The sequence below is a fragment of a genome, unplaced genomic scaffold, assembly GCF_019419815.1.
Source record: "Pyrus x bretschneideri cultivar Hongxiangsu unplaced genomic scaffold, Pyrus_bretschneideri_v1 Contig3, whole genome shotgun sequence".
Classification (NCBI taxonomy): Eukaryota; Viridiplantae; Streptophyta; class Magnoliopsida; order Rosales; family Rosaceae; genus Pyrus; species Pyrus x bretschneideri.
Window position 1 is genome coordinate 4977662 of NW_025999612.1, and position 12964 is coordinate 4990625.

Consider the following 12964-nt stretch of genomic DNA (forward strand, 5'->3'; position numbering starts at 1 on the left):
TCTTCAGTTGTCAACGCTGCAGATGTAGTACCAAACTTAAAATTCATCGTTCTGGCGTTGTAGCACTTGATGATGTTTCCAATGTCAGTGTCTGATTTCTTGCATTGATCTTCAGAAATCACACCATTGTAAAATGCCGATATTAATGGCCAAATTGGAGTTTGTTGGAGCAACTCCAAGGGCCCTTCAGTCAAGTGTTCCTTAACTCGCTGCATTGTAATTAAAAAATGATATCATATAACATCGGTATTTTACTTGATCTCCTCTAACCCTCTTAACCTCTTCCAGCTTCCCATTTTCTTCTTTTCCATGTTCTTGTTCTTCATCTGCTTCTTTGGGACCTCTCTGTTACCTATGAGAGTCGAATTATTTATCTTTTAACTCTTCTTGTTCTTCTTTCTTAGATCCGCAATTGAACAAAATAGCAAACGCAGTGTTTCAAAAATTACTAATTGACATGTGACAACCATTTGAGAAATTAAATAGTTCATATAAATACAAGCCTAACGATTACACATTTAATTTAAGGATTATTTATATTAACCAACGACAAATAAATCTACACAGTTAATTTAAGGATTGCTTGGAATATAAATAAGATTAGGATTTAGTTAATAGCTATAGCTTGTACCCCAGGTAAAGTTAGTGTATTCCAGATTTCCTTGGGGAATAAGGGCTCTTAATTATATCCTATTTGGAATGAGATTTGGTGTATCAATTATCCTTGATAAACCACAGTTCCATTTCGTTACTAAAACTGCAACTACGAAGTCCATATCGCACAAGGACTTCTCATCAGATATGCAATATGCTCCTAGTTCCGCGAAATCCTAGCGTAGTTATGATTGAATTGTAAATCTTACTCATGTATTGATTAGTTTTGTACTCCTATATGTAGGAACTATACATGGTTAGTCTTCAACAAGGATCACAAACAACAATTTACATATAACATTACAAGAGTTGGCATTAAAAAAAAAATTGACCATACCTGAGAACCCATCTGCCCAGCAACAAAGACAGCAGCAACACCATCTGAAAAACCTGGTGCAGGCTGTGTTTACTGGTAATACATAAGAATTCTTCTACTTGTTTAAGACCTTATGTTCCAAAGGTGATAGAACCCTTAATCTCAGAACGATACTTCACAAGTAGGGAATTGGATTATATATATATACACAGATTTCATCTGATTTCCATCTATCGTGGAAATCAGTTACTGCAGTTGTTGGTGTTAACCCAAGTCAATCTGCCGTTTCATCCACTCCATGATTTGATGCTCCACATGCAGTGCACTGTGCTTTACAGATTGGAATATGGTTCCCACGTTAAGGATGTAATGATTATGCATAGTGGACAGCAAGGCCACTGCATGTGTATACTGACTGATGATTCATAGACAGCAAGGATGCAACTTCCAGTTGTTTTGTTTATTTGCATGCGTGTGTAGTAATCTATGAATAAAACTCTGCTGCAATTGCAGCAGATGATGATTAAAAGAAAGATAGTTTTATATATACTTATAATGTTAGTCAAGTCCAATTAGGTATCCAACATTCTCCCACATGGACACAGACTAACCATTATAATCAAAGTCATGCCTTTCACAACACCGATACCTCATGTGATCACATCAAGTTTCACGCATACTAACTTCCTTTCAACTACTATAATTAATTTAAATATTTGAATTCCAGAAAATCATGTGTTTATAGACAACACAAGCACCCCGAAACCACAAATACTTAAAACTAATATGTAGAAAGAAACTTCAGACTTTTCAATGAATTTAAATTCCTTCATTCATTCAAAACAGTCATTTCATGGATCAACTTTGGAAGATCCTGATGCATTCATCGAATTGCATCCCTCGAATTATTCATGTCCAATTATCAAGACACTAGAATAGACATATACATGCATACAGTCAGCAACTCAGACAACCAATAGGCTCAACAAGCGCATATGATTCAGTAGGTCTTGATAGTGAACAACATAAATAACATTCGAAGACATATTTGAAATATACATGTGACTTACATCAAGTTTTTCTCACTCCCACACTTCAGCAGATTCTAGAGATTCAAGCACTCCCATCTTAGAGACATGATCCTTGAATACTCCTACTGCCAATGGCTTAGTCAAAGGGTCAGCTATCATTGAATTTGTTTCAATATGCTCAATCGTGATTTCACCCTTTCTTACATGTTCTTTCACTGATAGATATTTGATGTCCATCAACCTTGTTGCCTCAGACCTTTTGTTATTCTTAGAGAAAAATACTGCAGCTTTGTTATCGCAGTATATGGTTAGTGGTCTCGAAATTGAATCAACAATAGCCATGCAGCTGATTAAATTTCTTAACCACAAACCTCTCTTGGTAGCTTCAAAACATGCTATGAACTCGACCTCCATAGTTGATGTGGCTAACGCCTTTTGTTTAGCACTTTTCCATGATACAGCTGCTCCTGCCAAGAAAAACAAGTAGCCACTCGTGGATCTCCTGTCATCCACACAACCTGCAAAGTCAGCATCAGTGTAGCCAACTAGTTCCAAGTTCTCTACTTTCTTGTAAACCAACATAAAGGATTTTGTCCTTTGCAAGTATCTTAACACTTTCTTGGCTGCAACCCAATGTTGTTTACCGGGGTTCGACTGATATCTTCCCAACACACTGATGGAAAATGCCAAATCAGGTCTAGTGCAGACCTGTGCATACATCAAGCTACCTACTAGAGACGCATAAGGCTTATTGACCATGCTTTGTCTCTCAATTTCATTCCTCGGACATTGAGACTTATTCAACATGTCTCCCTTTCCCTTAATTCTAGGAGATCAGTTATTGACATGGCCATGACTCCTAATTGGTTTGAACCCACGTTTAGGTATCCTTATCATGATATGTGTAAGTTCAAAACCTAACACTATAAATATTATTGAGTTGAGTTCTACAAATATATTCTTCTATCTTTCAGTTCTTGGGAAAATTCGACATCCTGTTTTGATTTTTATTGTTTGAAAATTGGTAGAGAAAAGTCAAAGTGGGAGTTTCTCCATGGCCAACAGCCCCTTCTGTAACAAATTTCCCCAGGTGGCGCATGCAGAAGAGAACAATGCCCATCGGAAACAAGTGATCGTCTCACAGGATGAGAAAGTTGTGATGGAATTTGCAAGGAGGGTTGACATAGTTAGTGTTTGAGTGTATTGGATATGCTTTAATGGAGACTTGATACAAATCTGGAAAATACCAGAGAATTTGCAAAGAATGATGATGGAATTAATTTCTAGAATTCCTCACTCAAAGCATGAGTGGTTTGTTACCATTATACATGGAAGAGGAAGGGAGATCCTTCACTCATCAAACTGAAATACAATCTCAACCCTTAATTGCTATCACCCTATGAGATGATGCCACTTGTCTTAATCTATCATTTAAGCTACATACAAAAGAGAGCTGCAACATGAACTATGATCCAATTGCCTAGATTTAAACTGAAAACAACTATTAAAATAAAGCATTTGAATTGTTTCTTTGGCTCCAAGTTTCGGCTGAAGGGTTACACACCAACATTCCTCTCTAACCCTTTAGCTTATTTAACTCCCAGAAACTCCCTTAGGTAGCAAATCAATCTTTAGGTAAGGCTTTAGTAAGGATGTCTACAATTTGCTCTTCATTCTTGCAATACACCAGTTCAATCTCCTTGGCTTGAATTGCTTCTCGAATGAAATGAAATTTTCTGTTGATGTGTCTAGTCTTTTGGTGAAAAACAAGATTCTTTGCCACAGCAATGGCTGATGTATTATCACATATAATTTGAGTTCCTTCCACTTGTTCTTCTCCAAAGTCTTTAAGCACAAATCTCAGCCATTTTGCTTGAGAAGTAACTTTTGCAGCATTTACATATTATGCTTATGATGTGGACAATGCCATTGTGCTTTGCTTGATTGATGCCCATGAGAACACACCAAATCCTAGTGTAAATGCATACCCTAAAGTGCTCCTCATATCATCCTCACTCCCTGCCCAGTCACTATCATAGTAACCAATTAGGGTAGTTGCCTTCCCCTTCTCAAAGACAACTCCAAAATCAATTGTCCCGTGAATGTATCTCAGCACCTTCTTTGTTGTTCCTATGTGTTTCTTGTTGGGATTATGCATAAACCTTGCCAACAAACTTGTTGCAAACATTATATCAGGTCTGATTACTGTTAAATAGAGTAAGCTCCCACAAGCTATCTATATTCTCCCTCATTTGCAGCTTCACTTTCATCAATCTTGCTCAATTTTTCATTCACTGCAAGTGGAGTAGCCACTATTTTACAATCTTTTAACCTAAACTTCTTAGTTAACTTCTGTGCATACTTCTTTTGGTGTATAAAAATGTTCTTCTCAGTTTGTAGTACCCCTATTCCAAAGAAATGGTGTAACAAACCCAAATCTATCATCTCATAGTGCTTCATCATGTCACCTTTAAATTCTTCAAGCATTTGTGGACTGTTGCCAGTGTATACAATATCATCTACATATAAGGAGACAATAATGATAACTAAATCCTCCCTTATTTTAACATACAAGGTTGCTTCACTTGAGCTTTTCTTGAAGCTTGCATTGTTGAAATAGGCATCAATCTCATCATACCAGGCCCTTGGTGCTTGCTTCAATCCATACAGTGCTTTGTTCAACTTATACACCTTAGTCTCTTCATTATCCTTCACAAAACCTTATGGTTGCTTAACATACACTTCTTCCTTCAGCACTCAATTGAGAAATACATATTTCACATCCAATTGATACTAACTCTATTCCTTTTGTGCAGCAAATGCAATCAAAGTTCTTACGGTATCCAACCTTGCCACTAGGACAAAGGTTTCATTATAGTCAATTCCAAGCTTCTGTGAGTAGCTTTTAGCCACCAATCTAGCTTTATTTTTTTTTCACAATACCATCTAGATTGAGTTTGATCTTATAGACCCACTTAACACCAATGACTAGCTTGTCAAATGGTCTTTCAACAAGCTGCCGGGTATTATTCTTCTCTATCATTTCCAACTCAGCTTCCATTGCCTTTCTCGATGAGTCATCTTTGGTTGCATCATCATAACTTTCAGGTTCAATAATACACATATTGCACTGAGCCATTATTTCACTCACACTTCTCCACTTTTTAGGTGTATTATCATATACTTGAGACCTGTCAATCACACTTTCACCTTGAGAAGTAATGGGTTGCTCAGAATGAGAACTTTCACCACTTTCACATATGACATTAACATTTTGATACTCAGTAACAACTGGAAATCTCACTTCATTATTTGTAGTGCAGTTCCAATCCCAGGAAGCATTCTCATTAAATGTAACATCCCTTGATAGAATGATTTTCCTTGAAATCGGATCAAATAATCTGTAGCCCTTCTCACTAGCACCATAGCTTACAAAGATGCATTTATGGCTATTTTATTCCAATTTGTGTCTGAGATTAGAAGGTATGTGCACATAGCAAAGTGAACCAAAGATTTTCAAGTGAGCTATCCCTGGTTTTCTTCCACTATATGCCTCAAATGGAGTTGTTCTCTTCAAAGCTTTAGAGGGACATCTGTTAAGCACGTAAACTGCAGTGTTCACTGCTTCTGCCCAAAACACATTGGAAGATTCTTTTCATGTAGCATTGACTTTGCCATTTCCACCACAGTCCTATTCTTCTTCTCGGACACTCCATTTTGTTGAGGAGTATAGGCCATAGTCAATTATCTTTGGATCCTTAGATCACTGCAATACTTGTCAACTTCTGCAGAAATGAATTCTCCTCCTCTATCACTCCTGAGATATTTCACCTTATAACCACATTGTAATTCAGTCATTGCCTTGAACTTTTTAAAACAATCAAGTGCATAAGACTTATATCTTAGAAAATACACCCATGTCATTATTGTGCAACCATTTGTGAATAACAGAAAGTATTTGTGTCTAAAGTGAGATTTAACTTGCATTGGACCACAGATGTCTGTGTGGATCAATTCCAATGGATTCTTGACTCTCCAAGTTGATTAAGAGGGAACTGTGTCCCTATGTTGTTTTCCCATCATGCAACCTTCACATACACTTGTGGACATTTCCAAGTGAAGCAATCCATGCACCATTTCCTGTTATTCAAGTAGTTTGAGACTTCTTTCATTCAAGTGTCTCAATCTCTTATGCCAAATAAGAGAGCAATGTGTGACACTAGCTCTTAGTGAAAATTGATTTGCAGGCATCATTGTCAAGGGGAAGCATCTATTATTTGCCATTAGTACTCTAACTACCAAGTTTTCAAGTGACTAGCCATAAAAAATATTCACTACATTTCCTCCAAACAACAAGTGGTACTCATGCTCTATCATTTGTCCAACACTGAGAAGATTCTCTTCAAGTCCAGGCACAAACATCACTTCTTGTATATGTTTTTTTTCCCAATTTAGTCTTTATCACCAAAGTTACCTTTCGTGCTACCTGAACAATTTCCCCAGTCCCCATCTTCACTTTAGAAATCAAATTTCTCTGAATATTGACCAATAGCCTCTCATCACCTGTCATGTGGTTACCACAACCACTATCAATGTACCATGAGTTGTTTACTTTCACATCTGTCACTACATTACAAGCATAGAACAAGGATCTTGTTTCTCCCATTTACCTTGCATAATTAACATTTTGCACTGCCTTATTCTCATGACAATCCTTCACAGCATGACCTGGTTTACAACAACCTTACCCTCATACCAACACTTCCCATAATGAAACATGTCCCACCATTTACAATCTCCCTGAGTGTTATTCTGCCTCTAAGTCTAATTAGGCATGTGATCCCAATTTCTTTGAGCATTGTTTTGTTTATGGACAAAGTTAGGCTTGTGATCCCAACCTTTCCCTATTGGCTTCCAATTCTTTTAAAAATTTTTATTTCTAGAGGATCCACCACTTTTAGGACCCTTAGTTGCAACATTTAAAGTTGCAAATACTCTCTCAGTGGAGGTTTGAGCATGCAAATCAAGCCTCTGCTCAAGTCCCTTGAGTGAAGCAACAACTTCTTGGACCTCAAGGATTTCGAGATCTCTAGAGTGCTCAATCACATAACAAATTGCATCATATGTTTTTGGAAGACTAATTAGTAATTTCTGCACAATTCTCTCCCTAGATAGTTATTCTCCATAACTTCTCATTTGATTAGTGATATCAAATAATCTAGTGAGATACACAAATAAAGATTCATTATCCTTCATACGAGTATACTCAAATTCTCTACGTAACCCTTGCAATTTTACACTTCTTACTTGTTTATCTCCTTGGAATTCACTCTTCAGGACATCCCAAACTCATTTGGACGTTTCTTCATTCACGATTTTGGGGAAGATCTGATCCGAGACAACTCCCTGGATTATCCTAAGCACTTGAGGATCTCTCATCAAGGTTTCATTGAATGGCACCTCCTCCATCGTCTCCTTCTTCGTCTCATCAACCATAGTCTTCTTATCCTTCAGATGTGGAGGTTCAAACCCATTCTCGACCAACTCCTAGAGACCATACAATTTTAGTATAGTCGTCATGCGAATCCTCCAAAACTCGTAGTTCTCTCCATTGAAAACAGGAACTATAAGCTCAGCAGTGCTTGATCCAGCCATGTTAGACTTAGATTCAAGAAATCACAGTTTCCAGATTTGATTTGAGCTCAAAATGCAACTCAATTGCACTCACAGATTTCATGCCCAATTTAGACGATGAAACCTAGCTCTGAGGCCATGTTAGTGTTTGTGTGTATTGGATATGCTTCAATGGAGACTTGATACAAATCTGAAAATACCAGAGGATTTGCAAAGAATGATGATGGAATTAATTTATGGAATTCCTCACTCAAAGCATGAGTGGTTTGTTAACATTATACATGGAAGAGGAAAGGAGATCATTCACTCATCAAACTGAAATACAATCTCAGCCCTTAATTGCTATCACCCTATGAGATGATGCCACTTGTCTTAATCTATCACTTAAGCTAGATACAAGAGAGAGCCGCCACATGGACTATGATCCAATGGCCTAGATTTAAACTGAAAACAACTATTAAAATAAAGCATTTGAATTGTTTCTTTGGCTCCAAGTTTCGGTTGAAGGGTTACACACCAACAGACATTCCCGTCAATAAAGTGAAAAAATTTTGTCAGCAACAAGGAAGAGCAAAAAACAAGTGTGTCGTAATATCACAAAACCCATTACAGTTTTAGACCCTTGGAATAACGGGCTGATTGTGAGGACTGACCTTAATACAAAGGATGGGATATGGTTCAGAAAATTTCTCGAGCGCCCCGAAAACCAGCCTCATCGTATAGATGCTTGGCATTTGAGGAAGACGTGCGCAATTTTAATACCTGTGGCTGTCGAGAAGGATGCTAGGAGTGATATTCCTGAAATTAACAGGAAGAAATACCACGTCCCTGGTAATATGACCCTTGGAGAATTCATCTTATTCATTAGGGTCAGTATCAGGATAAGCAAGAAAAAGCCGATATTTGTCTCTTTCAAGAACACTAAACCTCCTGTTGGTGCTTTGTTTTATGAAATCGATGAGGAAAATAAGGGTGAAGATGGATTTCTTCACATTACCTACAGTGGTGAAGAGAATGCTTGTGGATCAAATCAAGAGCAAGAACACGGGGATGAAATCTCAATCGAGAAGGAAGCCGCAAACAATCCACATGCAACACCAACAGGAATTCCACTGAAGCAGAACATAATTCTCGTGAAATCTGCATGCAAGGAGGATTGATAGTATTCCCGACAACAATTCCATTGAACCTGCCATGGGTGCCTGGTTATCTGCAATCAATGAGAGAAATAAGGATAAGTCGTATTTCTTCACATCAGTCGGAAAGGAGGAGAATGTTTGTGAATCATCCAAGGAAGAGCGAGAATGCATCAAGTTGAAGTACTTAGTTTTATGAAATGCATTGGGACTGTAATATCTGTGTGTGATAATGTTATCAGTTAGAAATGAGTTGGGGGCTCTATTACATCTGTATCCCTTGAAACTCAACCCGAGTTAGAGTAACTGCGTTTGTATTTAACTCTAAACTCTATTCCGACCCTAACTTTTTCCGTGTATTATAAATGTCACATCCCGATCCTGAAATACATCTAGAATCAACACATGACATGACATCAAGCCGTATTGGGACAATCACGTAAAACTAGCTAGATTTCGTGCTTCATAAAATACAAACAGAAGGAACCTAATCAACAAACCAATAGCCTCACAATGCGAAGTACCAAAAACAATCAATGATTTAACAACATAGCCTCCACTCATTTATTTTACTACATATATATAATCAGGGTAACCATTATGAACTATATACCTTGTTCTTTATAGCTGACTAGGCATATGAAACACAAATGCATATAACTTCAAATTCTCATATCTTCTGTTATATTTCAGAGTCTTCCTAGGTCTTTCTCTACTTCTTGTATTATGCGCCTCCATCTCATAGTTCGCATCTTTTGACCGGAGCATTTGTAGGTCTTCGGTTTCCGTGTCCAAACCATCTTAACCGATTGTCTGTCATCTTTACCCAAGAAAAACATTCTTGCAATCAAACATAATCCTCGCATCATCACTCGTCCAATAAATGTTTTTCCAAAAAGGATTCTTAATAAAAGTCATTGTTTATATAACTTGCTAATTACACATTGAAGCAGAACCGACTAATTCAAGCCTTACCATCAAATGAAGCAGACTGCACACATCTCATAAGTTTCAAACATTACAAGGGAAGAGTCTTTCTTTAAATAGGACGTGGAAATGTGAAAAACAACTAAACCACATAAAGAGCTTGTTCATCTGATCGTGCCGGAAGCAATAGCATCACATAGGACATCCTCCCTTCTTTCCATTTCTTTCCTCGTCTACTTTCCTTTTCTTTTCGCCCCGCTGTTCATCCTCAAACTCCAAATCTAATACCCTCTTCATGACGCCTTTCTCAGGACTTGTCGAAAAGGATTGCATCGGAGATACCTCAACTTGCACGTCCTCCCTCAATTGCACTGCGGAGCATGGACTTCCTTGATTGAGCTTTTCTTTGAGTTCTCGATTTTCCTTGATCAGCTCCATTTTTTCTTTCTTTAGGTTTTTCACCGCTTCCCTTTCCGCTTCAAGAGTTTCTTCCAGCATTTTCACCAACCTCTTCAGAGAATCAAACAATGATTTCTTTTCAGAAGTTAAGACCTCATTTTCCTCTTTCAGCTTTCTCTTTTCCTTCTTTTCTTCTTTTAGTTTCCTCTTCAACTTTTTTGTTTTTTCCTTCTTACTCTCCAACTTTTCAGTTAGCCTACTCACTTTTCCTTGATCAGCACTTGCATTCTGAATCACTCTCCAAACATCTTCTGATCTTTCTTCCAAGTCCTCATTGTCATTTAACCTTTTCGAAATAGGGGGTTCGCGGACGAATTTCATTTTTCTCTTTCGAGCTCGGAGATGATCTTCCGATTCGCCCACTGTATCACCAGTCACATTTTCCCATTCTTCTCGTTCTTCTCGTCCATTGGTTGTAATAGCTTCTTCGCGTGCTTTTTCATTTTCTCCTAGTTTCTTCCTCTCCTTGTCCTTCTTAAAGCTCAACTGCACAGTTGAATTATCCAAACAAATACGATATCAGCATCTGCAAGCAATACCTAGCAATAGAGTACTCGCATTTGTACACCAATTACAACTACCCTCAGTACCCCGTCCTATATAACAGTTAGTATGCAAATGCTAACATAAAGTACGAAAATTTACAGAAGACTTACCCCAATGTCTGCGACATGTACTCGTTTAAGTTTCAAGTGCAGTTCCTGCATGCTCCATTTTACGAGAGCTGGTTTCTGTCCCTCCCTTCCCTTGATTGGTTGTATGAGGTTAGTTCTCTCACACAACCAAAGCTGTTAGCATGAAAGTAAAAAACGATCACGATCACATATGAAGGCAATCTTGCATTAGGAAGATCTAATACGTAAGAGTACATCAATTACCATTATGGCAACCACGCACCCAGGAACAGAATATGGCTTGAACCGCCCGGTCCTTTTTTCCAATCCCTCGTGCAGAACGTCAGCCACAGCTTTCGCCCATGAATATCTTGAAATACTTTCTAAATCCTCACAATACTTGACTAAATTCCATGAAGTAACTTGGCCTGAGTTACATAACAAAAAGGTTATGCATAATTCTATCAAAATCAGGCGTACAACATCCTCTACGTCTGTTTCTCTTTTCCCTTCTATTGCTTCGTCCAAGGCTTTATCCACCAATGTTTTATACACTCTTTTGGCGTTAAAATATCTTTCGACAAAATCTGATTTGTAACTCCTTGATCCCTTTAACTTCAATTCTTCACCTTCTTGTGGAAGTCCCAAAATTTCTGCCATGTCTTCTGTCGTCAACGATGCAGATGTGCTACCAAACTGAAAACTCATTGTTCTTGCGTTGTAGCACTTGATAATGTTGCGGACATCACTCTCCGATTTCTTGCATTGATCTTCCGATATCACACCGCTGTAAAACGCGGATATTAATGGCCAAAAAGGAGTCTGTCGAAGCAACTCCAAGTGCCGTTCAGTTAAGTGTCCCTTAATTCGCTGCATTGTACTGAAAAACGACAGCATATTACATCGGTATTGTACATATTCTTCTCCTCTCCCCCACCTCAAATTTTCCATCTTGTTCTTCCCCATCTTCCTTCTTATCTGCTTCTGTATGCTCCTTCTGTAACCTAAACATATACACACACACACACAAATATATGTATATGTGTATATATATATATATATATGTATAGAAACAAGATTTACAAGAAGATTAAAATGCAAACGTTTAAAATTCCCTAATCCGAATTACCTGAAATTCTCAGAGCGTTATTTCCTTTAACCGTAGCAGTGCTACCTTCACCGCTATCATTGTTAGCAGCGGTATCACCACCGATTGCAGCCAACCGATCGCTCCTTCTTCTCTGCATGCTGTTACTCAAACCCTTCTTCCTCAATGTCTTACCGCCCTTCTCCAGCCGCGAAATGCGGCGCTCCAGCTCCTCGTTCTGCGTCCGGAGCTCCAAAATTACCTCTCTGCCCTCGCCGCCGTTCTCTTCGCTCACCGCCTCCGCCTTGATCGGTGAGAGCTGGAGCCTGAGCTCCTCCTCGGCTCTGAGCTTCTCGAGCCGCTCGAACTCGTGCTTCTCGTCGAGCAGCGCGTTCTCGTACCTCTGCTTCTCGATTTCTCGCCTCAGTTTCGCTTCCCTCGCCGATAATGCCTGTTCGACTCGGCCGAAATCCTTCGGCCGAGACGCCGCTCTCAGCGCCGAAAACAGGTCCGAGACGGTCGGATTTTCGGTTTCGGCTTCGTCGTCGTGGTCTTCAGAAGGAGGGGTGAGTTGTGTCCCGAACACCATTTGCAGGGACGCGAATCCGTGACGACCGAGTCGATTTCCGGAACGGGAGGGAAACTTTGAGTTTCGGATGAAGTGGAGAAGAAAGCGACGGTTTTCTAACCGAAAAAGATGGAAGCGATCCTGCTCCCTGCGGCAAGTGTCAGGAGTGTACTTCTGAGTAAACAAAGATGTCGCCACATGTTGTTAGAACGCAGGATCGTGCGGTCATGGTTAATTCCATTCTATAACTTTTTCTAGAAAATAATAACACACTCCTATTCTCATTCAACATTCAACATTATTGTTTTATATTGCGAGATTCATAATTTTTCACTTATATGTTTCAATTCAATCATTTTTATCATTACCGTTTGAAATTGCTAAAGCCTTTGTTAGTGCGTTCAGGCGGCATAATGTAGGACCAAATGTACTTTTATTATTGTTATCTGGATTAAAATTAAATTAATTACAAAAAATGTTCAAAGAATTACCATACCCTCACCGCCCTTATCCTCTGCCTAGACCTGACATTTTAGTA

At 38.7% G+C, this 12964-nt stretch overlaps 2 protein-coding genes across 2 annotated transcripts; one reads left to right on the forward strand and one right to left on the reverse strand.

Moving 5' to 3' along the window:
• Positions 1 to 7892: 7892 nt before the first annotated feature.
• On the forward strand, positions 7893 to 9062 carry LOC125479695 (autophagy-related protein 8B-like). Its single transcript, XM_048589411.1, has 2 exons — positions 7893 to 7899; positions 8194 to 9062. The coding sequence occupies exons 1-2, from the start codon at positions 7893 to 7895 to the stop codon at positions 8793 to 8795; spliced, it is 609 nt and encodes a 202-aa protein (XP_048445368.1). The 3' UTR covers positions 8796 to 9062.
• Positions 9063 to 9655: 593 nt separating this feature from the next.
• Positions 9656 to 12620, reverse strand: LOC103943752. The gene is made up of 4 exons (XM_009354097.3): positions 11901 to 12620; positions 11036 to 11775; positions 10814 to 10945; positions 9656 to 10643 (listed from the first exon to the last, which is right to left on the reverse strand). The coding sequence occupies exons 1-4, from the start codon at positions 12445 to 12447 to the stop codon at positions 9891 to 9893; spliced, it is 2172 nt and encodes a 723-aa protein (XP_009352372.3). The 5' UTR covers positions 12448 to 12620; the 3' UTR covers positions 9656 to 9890.
• Between the last annotated feature and the right edge of the window lie 344 nt (positions 12621 to 12964).

What these genes read in the sequence shown, in the direction of transcription:
- LOC103943752 (XM_009354097.3), bottom strand. Translation starts at nt 12,447, where the DNA reads ATGGTGTTCGGGACACAACTCACCCCTCCTTCTGAAGACCACGACGAC. An exon ending in TAACGCTCTGAGAATTTCAG is followed by an intron (nt 11,776 to 11,900) that starts GTAATTCGGATT and finishes GTATATGTTTAG; the next exon opens with GTTACAGAAGGAGCATACAG. An exon ending in GGTGCGTGGTTGCCATAATG is followed by an intron (nt 10,946 to 11,035) that starts GTAATTGATGTA and finishes TCATGCTAACAG; the next exon opens with CTTTGGTTGTGTGAGAGAAC.